This window comes from Lissotriton vulgaris, chromosome 5 (assembly GCF_964263255.1).
Source record: "Lissotriton vulgaris chromosome 5, aLisVul1.2, whole genome shotgun sequence".
Taxonomy (NCBI): Eukaryota; Metazoa; Chordata; class Amphibia; order Caudata; family Salamandridae; genus Lissotriton; species Lissotriton vulgaris.
Genome location: NC_141693.1, coordinates 1,501,447,742 through 1,501,460,272, shown reverse-complemented (window position 1 = coordinate 1,501,460,272; position 12,531 = coordinate 1,501,447,742). Strand labels below are relative to the sequence as shown.

General features: G+C 45.0%; 1 protein-coding gene across 1 annotated transcript in view; it reads left to right on the top strand.

The window, feature by feature from the left end:
- The window catches only part of LOC147712855 (acidic mammalian chitinase-like), a 59,618-nt gene extending 49,088 nt beyond the window's left edge, over positions 1-10,530 (top strand). Inside the window, exons 10-11 of the mRNA XM_086923517.1 lie at positions 6,627-6,756; positions 10,212-10,530. Of these exons, the coding sequence (XP_086779643.1) occupies positions 6,627-6,756; positions 10,212-10,465 (384 nt within the window). The 3' untranslated portion in view covers positions 10,466-10,530. The remainder of the gene's footprint in view (positions 1-6,626; positions 6,757-10,211) is intronic.
- The last annotated feature ends 2,001 nt before the right edge of the window (positions 10,531-12,531 follow it).

Here is a 12,531-nt window from a genome sequence, read left to right as displayed (position 1 = left end):
GAACCTGCTCCGCAGTCTCCTGGCGTCGCAGCACACCGGGGAGGTATTCGATCTCTCCTGGTGGACCCGATGATGAAGCATGTCACCACTAGGGTGAGTGAGGGTTTCCTGAAAAAATCCTGTATTTTTTCTTGAAATTGGTCTTTACATCTGACCACTTACAACTGGCCTCATATTTCATGTGCTACAACTATTCTGAACCCTTCCCTGACGGACACTCTTCCTTTGTTTATTTGCTATCCCTAAAGGTGAACTGATGATCATGTATCAAGCAGAATTTACCCTGCTCCCCGTCCAAAACTGCTGCCGTGGAGGATGTTGAAATTATGGTCTCCGTACTTCGCCTTACTCCCATCTTGTCTTTCTCTGGGGGCACTTATTTGCCAGCTCCCAGGGCACCCAAGTGAATTAATCAACTCATTAATAGATATAATTTCTCCCCATATAATGAACTTCTCTCTCGAATGTTTCCATTTTAAGGGACTTAAAATGTCATATTGATAGCCCTCATCGCTCATACGATGTTGGATTCCTACGCCATTCTCAGTCTTTTCTAGTACATTCTGCTCTCTACCTGTGTCGCTTGGCATAGTCTAGATCCCATTTTCCAACGTCATGAATATCAGTTACCAGTGATACCTTTTTCTGACCGATATGTAGTCCCAATCAATCAATCAATCAATCAATCAATCAATCAATCAATCAATCAGGGGTTTGTTAAGCGCGACTACTCACCCATAAGGGTCTGAAGGCGCAAGAGGTAGAGGGGCTGCAGGTTCCATTCCATCAAGGAAGGGGTCTGTCGAAGAGCCAGGTTTTGAGGTTTATTGCGAAGATGGGGAGCGATGTTGTCTGTCTGAGGTGGAGTGGAAAAGCGTTCCAGGCTTTGGCCGCAAGGAAGGAGAAGGAACGGCCTCCCGATCTCGTCTTTCTGGTGCGGGGGACCATGGCGGAGGAGAACTGGGCTGAACCGAGGGTCCTTTGGGGTGCTTGCAATTTGAGTCGGCTGTTCAGGTATGCTGGTCCGGTGCCGTGGAGGGCCTTGTGTGCGTGGGTGAGTATCTTGAAGGTGATTTGCGCCTCAACGGGGAGCCAGTGTAGTGTGTGCAGGTGCTTTGAGATGTGGCAGTGGTTTGGCAGGTTGAGGACCAGTCTTGTGGCGACATTCTGGATGTTCTGTAGCTTGTGGGTGAGCTTTTTGTTTATTCCAGCGTAGAGTGCGGTGCCGTAGTCAAATCTGCTGGTGACCAGGGCGTGAGTGACAGTCTTTCTGTGTTTGAGGGAGATCCATTTGAAGGTCTTGCGAAGGAGGCAGAGGGTGTGGAAGCAGGAAGATGAGATGGAGTAGATATGGCGGTCCATTTTGAGCTCGAACTCCACGATGATTCCCAGGTTGCGTGAGTGGTCCGTGGGGCTTGGTGGGTTTCCGAGGGTGGGGGGTCACCAGGTATCGCTCCAGGCATTGGGGTTTGGGCCCATGATGAGTATTTCTGTTTTGTTGGTGTTTAGTTGTAGGCAGCCGTTTTTCATCCATTTGGCGATGGCTTCCATACCTTCTCAATAGTTGTGTCTGGCGCCGTTGGGTTCGTTTGATAGGGAGAGGATGAGTTGAGTGTCTTCTGCGTATGATACAATTTTGAGTCCATCGGTTCTGATGATGAGGGCGAGTGGAGCCATGTAGACGTTGAAGAGCGTTGGGCTGAGCGACTCCGCAGGTGGTAGGTGTAGAGTTCGAGAGGAAAGGGGGAGTCTGACCCACTTCGTTCTGCCGGAGAGGAAGAGCAGATCCAGTCGAGGGCCTTGTCCTGGATTCCTGCGTCGTGGAGTCTGCGTATTAGGGTGCGGTGAGAGACTGTGTCAATCGCCGCTGAGAGGTCGAGGAGGATGAGGGCTACTGTTTCTCCTTAGTCCAGTAGGGTGTGGATGTCCTCTGTTGCGGCGAGGAGGGCGGTTTCCATACTGTGTTTTTTCTGAAGCCGCATTGGGAGAAGTCGAGGATGTTGTGTTCTTAGATGAATGTGGTGAGGTGGCTGTTGATGGCTTTCTCGTTGATTTTCGCTGGGAACGGGGGCAGGGAGATAGGTCTGTAGTTTTTGAGGTCGGTGGGGTCCGCTGAGGGTTTCTTCAGGAGGGGGTTGATCTTGGCATGTTTCCAGTCGTCGGGGAACAAGGCGGATACCAGAGAGCAGTTGATGGTGTGGCGGAGCATGGGTACAAAGGTGTTGGCGGCTCTGTTAAAAATGTGGTGGGGCAGGGGTCCGTGGGGGCCCCTGAGTGGATTGAATTAATTGTCTTCAGTGTGTCTTCAGTGGTGAGGGCTGTCCAGTTGTCAATTGCTGGTTTCTGGGTGTCGGGGTGGTTGGTGAGGGTTCAGTGTGTTGGTTATCTTCGTCGAAGTTGTTGTAGATGCTCTTGATTTTGTGGTGGAAAAAGGTGCTGAGTTTGTCGCAGAGGTCTTGTGAGGGAGGGATGTCAGTAGACTCGCTGGTAGGTTGGGCAAACTCCTTGATGCTGAAGAGTTCCTTGCTGTTGTTCGTGTGGGTGGAGATTCTGTCTTCAATCGCTTTTTTCCACGTTTCTCTGATGAGTTGGTGGTGGGCTTTGGTGGTGGCTCTGAAGTTGTTGTGGGCTTCTGTGGATTTGGTGTTCCTCCAGGCCTTTTCAAGGTGGCGGCAAGTGCGTCTGGACTCTCGAAGTTCAGTGGTAAACCATCTGGCTTTCTTGGCGTGGGTATTGTTGTTTTACCTGAGGGGGGCTATGGTGTTGGCGCGTAGCCACAGGAATTGGGGTCAGAATTGGTGGACTACATATATCAAACACAGATAACATGCACTCAGGATTTTAGAGCATAAAACTGCGTATGCACATAAAAGTAGAACTTTAAACAAGTGGGCCAGTAGACTTCCACTCCAGTGAGTCAGATAGGAAGGCCTGGTCACATTATGGATTCTCAAAACATGGTAACCTGCCACCACCCCACTATATGCTAAACCAATACCAGTCCCAGTAATCCTGTGTCGGTCAATGTGGGCACACATAGGACACGTTTGATTCGTCCCTCCCCATTACAGGACAAGTAAGTAAGTAAGAAAGTAAAATATTTATTTGTATATGATTAATTAAAATCTTTACAAAATTGAAAAGTATCCATAGTAATTTTTGCTTTAACGTACAAACAAAAACAAAAAATAAGGTGCATAAAATTACAGTGATGTTAACAGTTATATGGTTAGCATCATAGGATTAAAAGTTCATATGGCATGGTTAAGTCTCTTTCTTATTAGGTCAAAGAACTTCACAACTTGACAGTTCAATTTAGTGTCGCTAGTAGAAAAGCACAATATGGCTGCCTGTCTGCAGGTCCGGACGGCATAAAAGTTAAAAAAAGGACGTAAGAGATTGAACCTCAGGTCCTTTATGCTAGGGCAGATGCAAATCACATGAATTATGTCTTCCTTGCCGGTTTTGCACATGCGACACTGTTGTGACGGGTTATTTCTCTCCCAAGGTGGAAGATGTGAAAGTATGGGAATTACAGCAAGTCGTAATTTTAGGAATTTTTCTTTAACATTTATTTTCATGCCAATACTGAAGTACGCTTGTGGCCGCAGTTTTTCATAAGCTCCCACCGTTAGCCATCCATGTGCTCGGTTTGCTAGGTCTTTCTTGTCTTCTATCGCTGAGATGATGCTAGCTGATTTTTTAGCTACTTTTTTAAAGGACAAGAGATCCATTGATGTTTCCCAGGTTTCAGTCAGGCCTAGAACTTTGAGAGATTCATATAAGTAGGCTCTCGGCGCGAGGTTGCGGTGCCGAAGTAATTCTTCCCATAGGTTTGCACATAGAGATCCAGCATCTGCGTTGCAAATTTTATGCCAGTTTGTTGCATACACGCTCCGCCTCTCTAGAGTTTGTTTCAAGATACCGAATTCTAGTCGAATCTGAGCCGGGGAAACGTACTTGGGAAGATTGAAAATAGCCCTGTATGAATTGGCAATAAGAGTGTCCAGTAACGCCGCGTCCTTACCATGGTGTGATTCACTCCCATATGTGAGAGTCGGTTTTAATTTGGCACTCAATAGATCGAGAAGAGGTTTCAGTGTCAGATCGGGTAATTTACCCTTCAATGTTTTTAGAGACATATAAGTCATTATAGCCTTCCCTCGCAAAGATTTAAACTGCGCCCTCGAAGTGTTATTTGAGTCCAGGATTACTCCCAGGTACTTATATGTGGTAACCTGCTCAAGCTTTTCGCCATTCAAGTACCAGCGAGGGTTCTTTTTTTTCTTATAGTTCATTACAGGACAAGACCAGGTCCTAGCCGTGGGCCGCTCCACATGCATTAGAGTAACATTACTGGAGGTACAAATCAAAAGTTAGCATACCAGATACTTACAGCCGGGCTTTCATGGCAGGGGAGCACCCCTGTACACCATGCAGGCGATATTCATGTCCCAATAGAATCAGTTGTATCTTTACAAGTTTTCTCATTTCCTCATTTGTTTTATATTTACCTAAATCATTTACATCGTTTTCTACATCTTAATGCACCAAATAGCATAAATACAATTATGCAGCTGGTCTTTGTGATTACGTATTTCTAGAGTAGTGATCATTAGGTATCATTGAAATAAAAATTCCGTTAGCAACGTTTTGGAACTTTACAGAACTTCTTTAGTAAGCAAACTTCTCTTCAAAAAGACTTCTTTGCTTGAGCTTTTTCCATCAAAACATGTTTATGTCTGAGAACTTGTCAACAAAAAGTAGATCCTAAATCCACTACTTTACTCTGTTCCATAACACAATCCCTCACAGCAAGACCCCACCATCTGACTGCACCTTTACTAAACAGAACACTCTCACCTTCTCCATCTGTGCTCCATCTCATCCCCACACACGCCGTCAACATATCCCTCATCCCTCACACACACAGTCTCTTTGCCACAGCTCCTCTAGCTGGCACTCTCCTACACAGCACAACCATCGCTTTTCACCAACTGCTGAGTTTAGAGCTCCAAAGCTAGACCCTCATGATCCTCCTGCTACGTGCACCACATCCAGTTTTCACAAATGCAAAAGAATTGCAGATTCTCCTTGCAAGTTGTGAAGAAGAATCCTGATTTTATTAAAGACAAGGAGGTGATTTAGTATGCAGTCTATTTTCTAACTATTTATTTACAGCTTTTGAAACCACTACATATACCTTAATGCATTTCAGTTTACAAAGCCATAAATATCAAAAAGGACCAATAATGCTCAATCTATATATAAAGGCTATTAACCACTGTGTCCACCTCTGTTCTTGATGCAAAGAAGTTAAAATCTGACCTTTCTAAGAAACACATATAATTGAAGTCTAAAACATAAACAAATAACGTTGTCTAATCCTTTCTCAGATTCCATTTGTGGTCCACATATTGGCGTCCAAAGCCACTCACAAGCTTGGCTGGTTAGCCTGAAGTTTGATTTGATGGCGTACACCAGATAACAGAAAAATAATAGAGAGGAAGCATAATACTCTCCTCCTTATCCTTAAAAAAATCAGGGCTCTCCTTCAAAACTGAATAGGAGAATCTGCAATACAATTTTCTAACAACAAAGGAGGCTGGTATTATGCATTTTAACACACGATGACTACAGTTGTTGCTGCATGTTCCATCGGCTTGCAATAGAAAGCCATAAATGTTGAAACCCAAGATCAACCGGAATTTCTTTGGGATATCTTCCAGACTGGTACCCACCCAAAAGGCAGTAGAAGCCATTGCTTTTCTAGCCAATTGGAACACAACATGAAAGCAATGCCACGATTGGATAGAGCAGGCTCTCCCAGCGCTCCTAAGAGCACTGGAGGCCTGCGCTTTCTCTAACCCTGCTGTCTAAGACTCCTTGGTTAGAAAACTTTAAAATGCGCATGCCTGGCAGGTCAGCCAAAGACGGCCGGCCAAAGAGACGTGCACATTTTAAAGCGCATAGTTCTCTGCTGCTGCTACTCGACAGCGCTAGCCCTGCCCGGCCCTGTTCTTACCATTAGTTCAGGACGGGTTGCAGGAAAATAAAAAAGTAATACATTTACTTTTATTTCAGTTTTATTTTTCAGCTCTGAGGCTTGCGAGCGACAATCCTCCGCTCAAATGGAGGAGCCGTCTCTGTGCAAGTGTCATTCTTGCGCTCTTTGGTCTGCTCAAATGTGACTTAATGGTTAAAATGTGACTTTAGACTGGCCAGACAATGAAAATGCAGGTCCAAATTGTTCTGTCACCAATACAGCAGTGTTCCGTCGCTGGTGCAAAGAAAGTATTCTGCTTTCCTTATTTTGTTTTGATAATATGTAACACTTATTGCCCTGTTATACTATATAGCAATACAAAACAATTGAGAAAAAAAAATACAGGCCCAGTGCAAGGCAATTCTAGATGGTTGCCTAGAGCACTATCATCGAGGAAGCACAAATTTGTCATAAAAAAATAAAAAATAAAATATGGCCCAACTGCCAAGTCCTACCCTGGCCCTATTCGATTTATGAGGTTTAACTCTGCCTGGTTATGTAACTTGGAACAGACACCTATTAAGAATACAACAGAATGAATGGATGGGTCTTTTCACAACTTTTGTATGTGTATTTACAGGTCAAGTTTGTGAGGGAGCAAGGATTTGGAGGCGGCATGGTCTGGGCCATCGACCAGGATGACTTTGCGGGTACTTTCTGCAACCAGGGCCCGTACCCTCTTATAAACAAGCTCAAGGAGTTCCTTGAAGGTAAGGAGGACACAGGAGAAGGAGAAAAATCACAAAAGTGTTGAAAGTCCATGTTCAGCGTGGTGCTTAGATCCCGGCGTGACAACGGTCCTTCCGGTCTCCATCGGAGGCTAGGACCAGTGGCTGGAGTGAAGCGAGAGACGTGCAGGGGACTGCCCGAAGCACTTGTGTCTCTCTTAGAGCCACAGCGGAGTACCTAGCATTAGTGGCCGGGCGTCCCGTGAAATGGACGGGGTAAGAGGGGAGAATCCATCAACCTCTATCGCTGTCTGTTCTAGGTCTGCTGTGATGAATTATCCCCTGACGTCAGGCTGAATTCTGAATCTGGGGAATAACTTATCACAAGTTAATTCGTAGACAATATCAATACTGGGAAACCACTGATACGGTTTGGTAAACTTCTCTAACTTCTGACTGCGACTAGTAACCAGTTGAAGGGGGAGGGGCACTCCTGCATTTACCTTGGCATCCCAGGCAGGCGTTTTAAGCCCTGGGCATGGACATGCCCCCACCTTTCAGGGCCGCCCCCACATAGAGCCAGCTCAGCTGGGTTCTGCAGAGTCTTGCCCTGGTGACCTTGAGTAATTTCTAAACAGATTGTTTTAAATACCGTTTCCTTTAATGTATGTTAATGTAGTTGATGTGTGAGACTTTATTACAGACATTTTGTAAAGGAATGTTGTTTTCATGTTTCATGGAATATTCATGAAAAAGTTTATTTTGGAACAGAACAGGACCTCGCATAGGAGAAATGGGAGGGTGGCACAGAGATTACTTGCAGTAATATTCTCGAGCTGCTGCTGTGCAACAATATTGAAAGCACTCATCACTATCCCTGGAAATTAGATGTAAACACATTTAGGATTTGGACGAATGTGCCTGTGCACTGCCAGTGACCGGGCCAAAGAGGGCATGAAAGAGCTCAAACGTATTCAGAACAGAATCCCCCAGGGAAACCACTCCAAACACATTGCAAAGAAAGGTAATGATAACGGCACAGATGCCTCGTTAGGAGGAGGTAGGGACCAAACAGGGACGGACTGGCCATAGCGGGCACCAGGCATTTCTCTGGTGGGCCATCGGGTTTGGGGCCAGTTTTTGGTCACCTGGGGGGGTGTTTTTGTCACCGGGGCCAGGCAATATCGGTCCCCTGTAACAAATCAGCCGAAACGGCCCAAACAAACAGCTCGGCCGCACACCCCCCTCCCGCCCTCCCAAGGGGCCGGTTGAGCAGTTTGCCAGGGGCGGTTTCGGCTCCCAGTCTGGCCCTGGGATCAAGCCTTTGTGTTCCGAGGAACGTGGAGCCCGAATTTGAGTTTAGTTAAGCAGGACATCTGCCTAAAAGTGTCAGATGATCCGTATGCATAGCTTAAGTGCCATTACAGGGGAGAACTCACTTGCCAGTTTTTGGCAGACATCATGTATCCACCCAACTCCATCTAAGGACCCTGGTCGCTCACTCACTGGAAGCTGGAAGTGAGCAGGGCCTGTGGGTTGTAGCGTGGGAGGCTAATCTTTGAATTCTCTACTGCAGCGTTTCCCAAATGGTGGGCCATGAGCCGACTTTTAGTGGGCTGCTAAATACAGAGCAATAAATAAAGATGCTTATAAATTTGATGTTTCTCTTGTCAAATTAAGGGGGCTTCAAAGGCAGAGGTGAGATGTCCGGCACGTCTTCTGACAAATTGCTGCTTATTCTTTTGACACGTGCACTAGTATTTTAATTTTTTTTCTCTGACTGTAAAGTGAGGGAAGTTTTCAAAGTGAGCTATGTAACCATCTTGCTCGAGTACAGGGAGTGTGAAAGGAAAGACTGTAGGATGGTGTTTTTGCAGTGGCGGCCCATGCAGGTAAGCGCGGTGAAAGTGGGGCAGGGTGGGGCGGGCAGGGGCATGGGTGGGGTGTGGAAGTGACAAATGACTAAAAAGGTCAAATAAATAAATAAAACCACTTACCTTGCGCTCACAGCATCGCCAGCTCGGCGATGCTGTGAGCACAAGGTAAGTGGTTTTATTTATTTATGTACTTTATTCAACCTATTCCGTCATTTGTCACTTCCACCCCACCGCGCTTACTTGCACCGGCCAAGACAATGTAAATTATCTTTAAATGAACTGTATTCCCTCAGCAGTCAGGAAAGCAAAAATAAAACACTTTTTTGTGACTCTAAAGTGTGATAAAAAACTGAGATTTAATAGGATCAACACAAATCAAAACACTTACTTAGTGATGCACAAATAATAAATATTCACAGAAACCAGGATTCCACACATTATCCATTGGCCCTGGCTATAATGCTGCGCTATGGCAGACTTGACATCCGCCACATTTCAGACGGATTTTCCTGTACACTAAAATCTAAATAAAGCCTTTTGTTGTCCTGCTCTTTAGAGTTACTCTTACTATGTAAGATTATGCCACTCTAAAACAATGATTCAATTAAAGCATGACATCTGAGTCAAATCAAGGGTGGAAGTCTGTTTTATGCTAACACACCAACATGTAGAAGAGTTGCAAAGGAAGCGGCTTCAATTTGTGATATTTGGCTGAACTATTGAGTTCTCACTAATAATGTCACACAAGATTATTACACATATTTATAACCGACTATCTACTTTAGGATAAAAGCAAGTACTAAGTTCTTGATGTTTTCCGTTTTTGCTAGTTTTAGTGCATTTACATGTTTCAAATCACTGTTTATCAACATGCTGCAGCCTCCACTTCCCAATAAAGAATGGTTAACAACGGTATGACAGGCTTTGCTTGGTAGTGAAAGGTCATAGGATGCCGCTTGCTTTGAGGTTGCAGCAAGATCATAGGTGTATGATGTCATTACAGGTAGCCCTTAAATCTTGGTGAAATGATACTAGTCAAATTAATTTAATCTAAAATTCTCCAAATTCGGGAAATACGTTTGATGTAATCAGTAATACGTCATTGGTGAAGTTGCTGTAGCACCCATTGCTTGCTGCTCATCATGTGACTAGGACTGTTTCACATATATCTGTATATATAAAAAATAGACTGATTCCTCAGTGGTTGAGGAAGAGCTTGTTCTAGATTAAAGGAGAGAGCTTCTTGGGAACCTCTTACTACAGGCACACAACCAGTTCTCGGTTACTCGGTGTCAAGTGAAAGAGCAATCTTCATAAAAACATTGAGTGTAAACATCACTGGAAAGGGCTATACCTACTTGCAGAGCTTGAGTCTGTTGCTTACACTGAAAACAGTTACCAGGGTAATACATTCACTGTTCATCACATAAATGGAAGTTGACCTTGGTGACATGTCTTTGCTGGAAACAACCCCAGCTCACAGATTCACTCAGAAACTGTCCTTCCTCCGGGCTGGTTAATTTAACTCAGTCCCTGGCTAGATTCTGGGATTGCCAATAAAAACATTTCATAACTGCAATACATTTTATCTAATCAGTATTTTCTTTCATTTTCTTGCAGCACCTGAAATCTCACACCCAGATCCTGATGACACCACTACTCCGACCACCTCACCGACAGAAAGCACGCCCACTGTGCCCGTCGAGCCGGGGTTTTGTACTGGGAAGCCTGATGGCTTCTATGCCGATCCAGTGGACCCTTCCAGGTTCTACCAGTGTGCTGGTGGCAGAACATACCCTATGAAGTGTGCTAATGGGTTGGTGTTTGACCCCAGCTGCGATTGCTGTAATTGGCCGCTCAAGAGGGAAAACTGATTTATGGATCTTTGGTCAAAGATTCTGTAGAAATCATGTGCAAATAAATTCAATTTATCAGTGAAGTCTATCTAAAGTTCATAACTCATTGGTTTACTCTCGAGCACGGTTTTTTCACAAACAGCAGATAAGTCAAAATATCTATCAGGATAAAAATTCTCATAGTTGGGGCACTTTTTACATGCACCGATAGGACTCTGTGATGTTCACATCCACAGACCAGTATAGTTTTCATTTGCCTTTAGGATCAGTTGCTCCAGTTATTTTTATTGGCAAACATACACATGCAATATAAAGTGTAGTATAGTTAAAGTTGATAACTACGGCCAAACTTTCCTCGCCAGACTCCTTATTTCGATTTACTTTGTCAGGGGGGCATGGAGGGTAGAGAAGAGAGGACTACACCATCATCAAAGCAGCATTACCAACTCATGTTGAGGAACGGGGCAGTGGTGCTAAGTAGTAATATGGCTGGATGCAGTGGTGGCCATAGGATAGTGCACTACTAAGCTACAAAAACATGTCAAACTTCAAGATTTATCAAAGTATAACCAGGGGCTAGAATGCAGAAGATATAAAATAAAGTAAAATAATGCAGTGCATGAAACACCGTTCAAGTATCACTAATAAAAGTTAGAACGAAAATCATGGTACTGTACATAATCAAAAACAGTCACCCACTTTTGCATTGCTCCCAGTGGAAAATGAGGTGGGAGGGTGGCTGCGGACTTGAATTCCTGTTCTAGGTGAACTTTCACTGCACTCTAGGGTCTAAGGAAGTGTGGTAGGTGCTGGCATATAGTTATTCCGGCTGGAAGCCCATCATAAGGTTCATCCCTCTATGGTACTCAAACATTTCATCGTCCTCAGATGAAGCAGTTTATGAGCAGTTGGAACGTGGTCAGCCGGGTTGCAGAGTCATAATTCCTGGGCAGGTTGTCTTCGTGGACTCACTCTTCTGCAATTCGGGGTCAGTAAGACTTTAGTCATGTCTTTCTGACCAGCACAGTTCCAGCTCTCACAGGCAGCTCAAGAGTTTGTCTTCCAGGCAGGACACAGCAGCAAAACTTGTTCTAACCTTGAGGGGGACACAGATTCAATACCCTGGTCACTTCTCTCTCTTTAGAAGTTCATACCAAAGGAAGCTACAGGCTCCACAGGGGCAGTGTATTTTTAACCCCTTGACCACGGCGCAAATTCCGCTTCGGTGCTCGGGAAATAATGAGTGGGAGGGGATCGGAGGCCGGGGCCGTCCTCCACACAAGCCCACTGTGACGTCGGATGGCCGGGGGCCGTTTAACACATGCAAGGGGTTAAAAGTGAAGGCATGTGCTGACATCTCAAGCCAATAATAATGTGTGCCATCTTCAAAAATCACAACTCATAACAACTATTGCAGGCACACCTCTGGTCATTTCTACACTGGGGTAGAAGGGAAGTACCAACTAGCCTGAAGAATGTGCATTAGAGAGGCACTGTGCAGCCAAATACCCCTTAGGGCAGCTCATTGTTGGGCAGCTCCCATGACAATACATAAAAGGGAAGGGACAGTTGGCCATAAAGATGTGCACTGCAACATTCACAGGTAATACATTAAAAGCAGGAGGGGTAAGCTATGCTTGGACATATATGGGAACAGGGCTCCACATCCATTACATTTCCTGTCAGTCCTTTGTTTCATGAAAGTCTCTTGGTTGTACGCAGGTGCATTGGGCCCTATTGCAAGCAAAGTAACTGGAGCCCTTACTAGGGTGACATCTCAGTCTGTCAGCTGCCCCCAACCCTTTTCAACCTTCTTTGACAGTCTGAATCTGCCATATCAAAGCTCACTACCATTTTCATGCACACACTAGTGTATTTCCACTCCCTTCACTGCCCTTGTGTAAGTAAAAGCCATAACTGTAATAGGCATTACCAAAGCCAATAGGATTGGCCCTTGAAAAGTGCAGACACACAGACATAACATGCACACACTGCTGCCCTCACATAGGTGCATTAACACAGTCAAATGCCTCATTCTGCGCATACACAGGGACAACTTTCAACCTGTAGACCACTTACTGCGC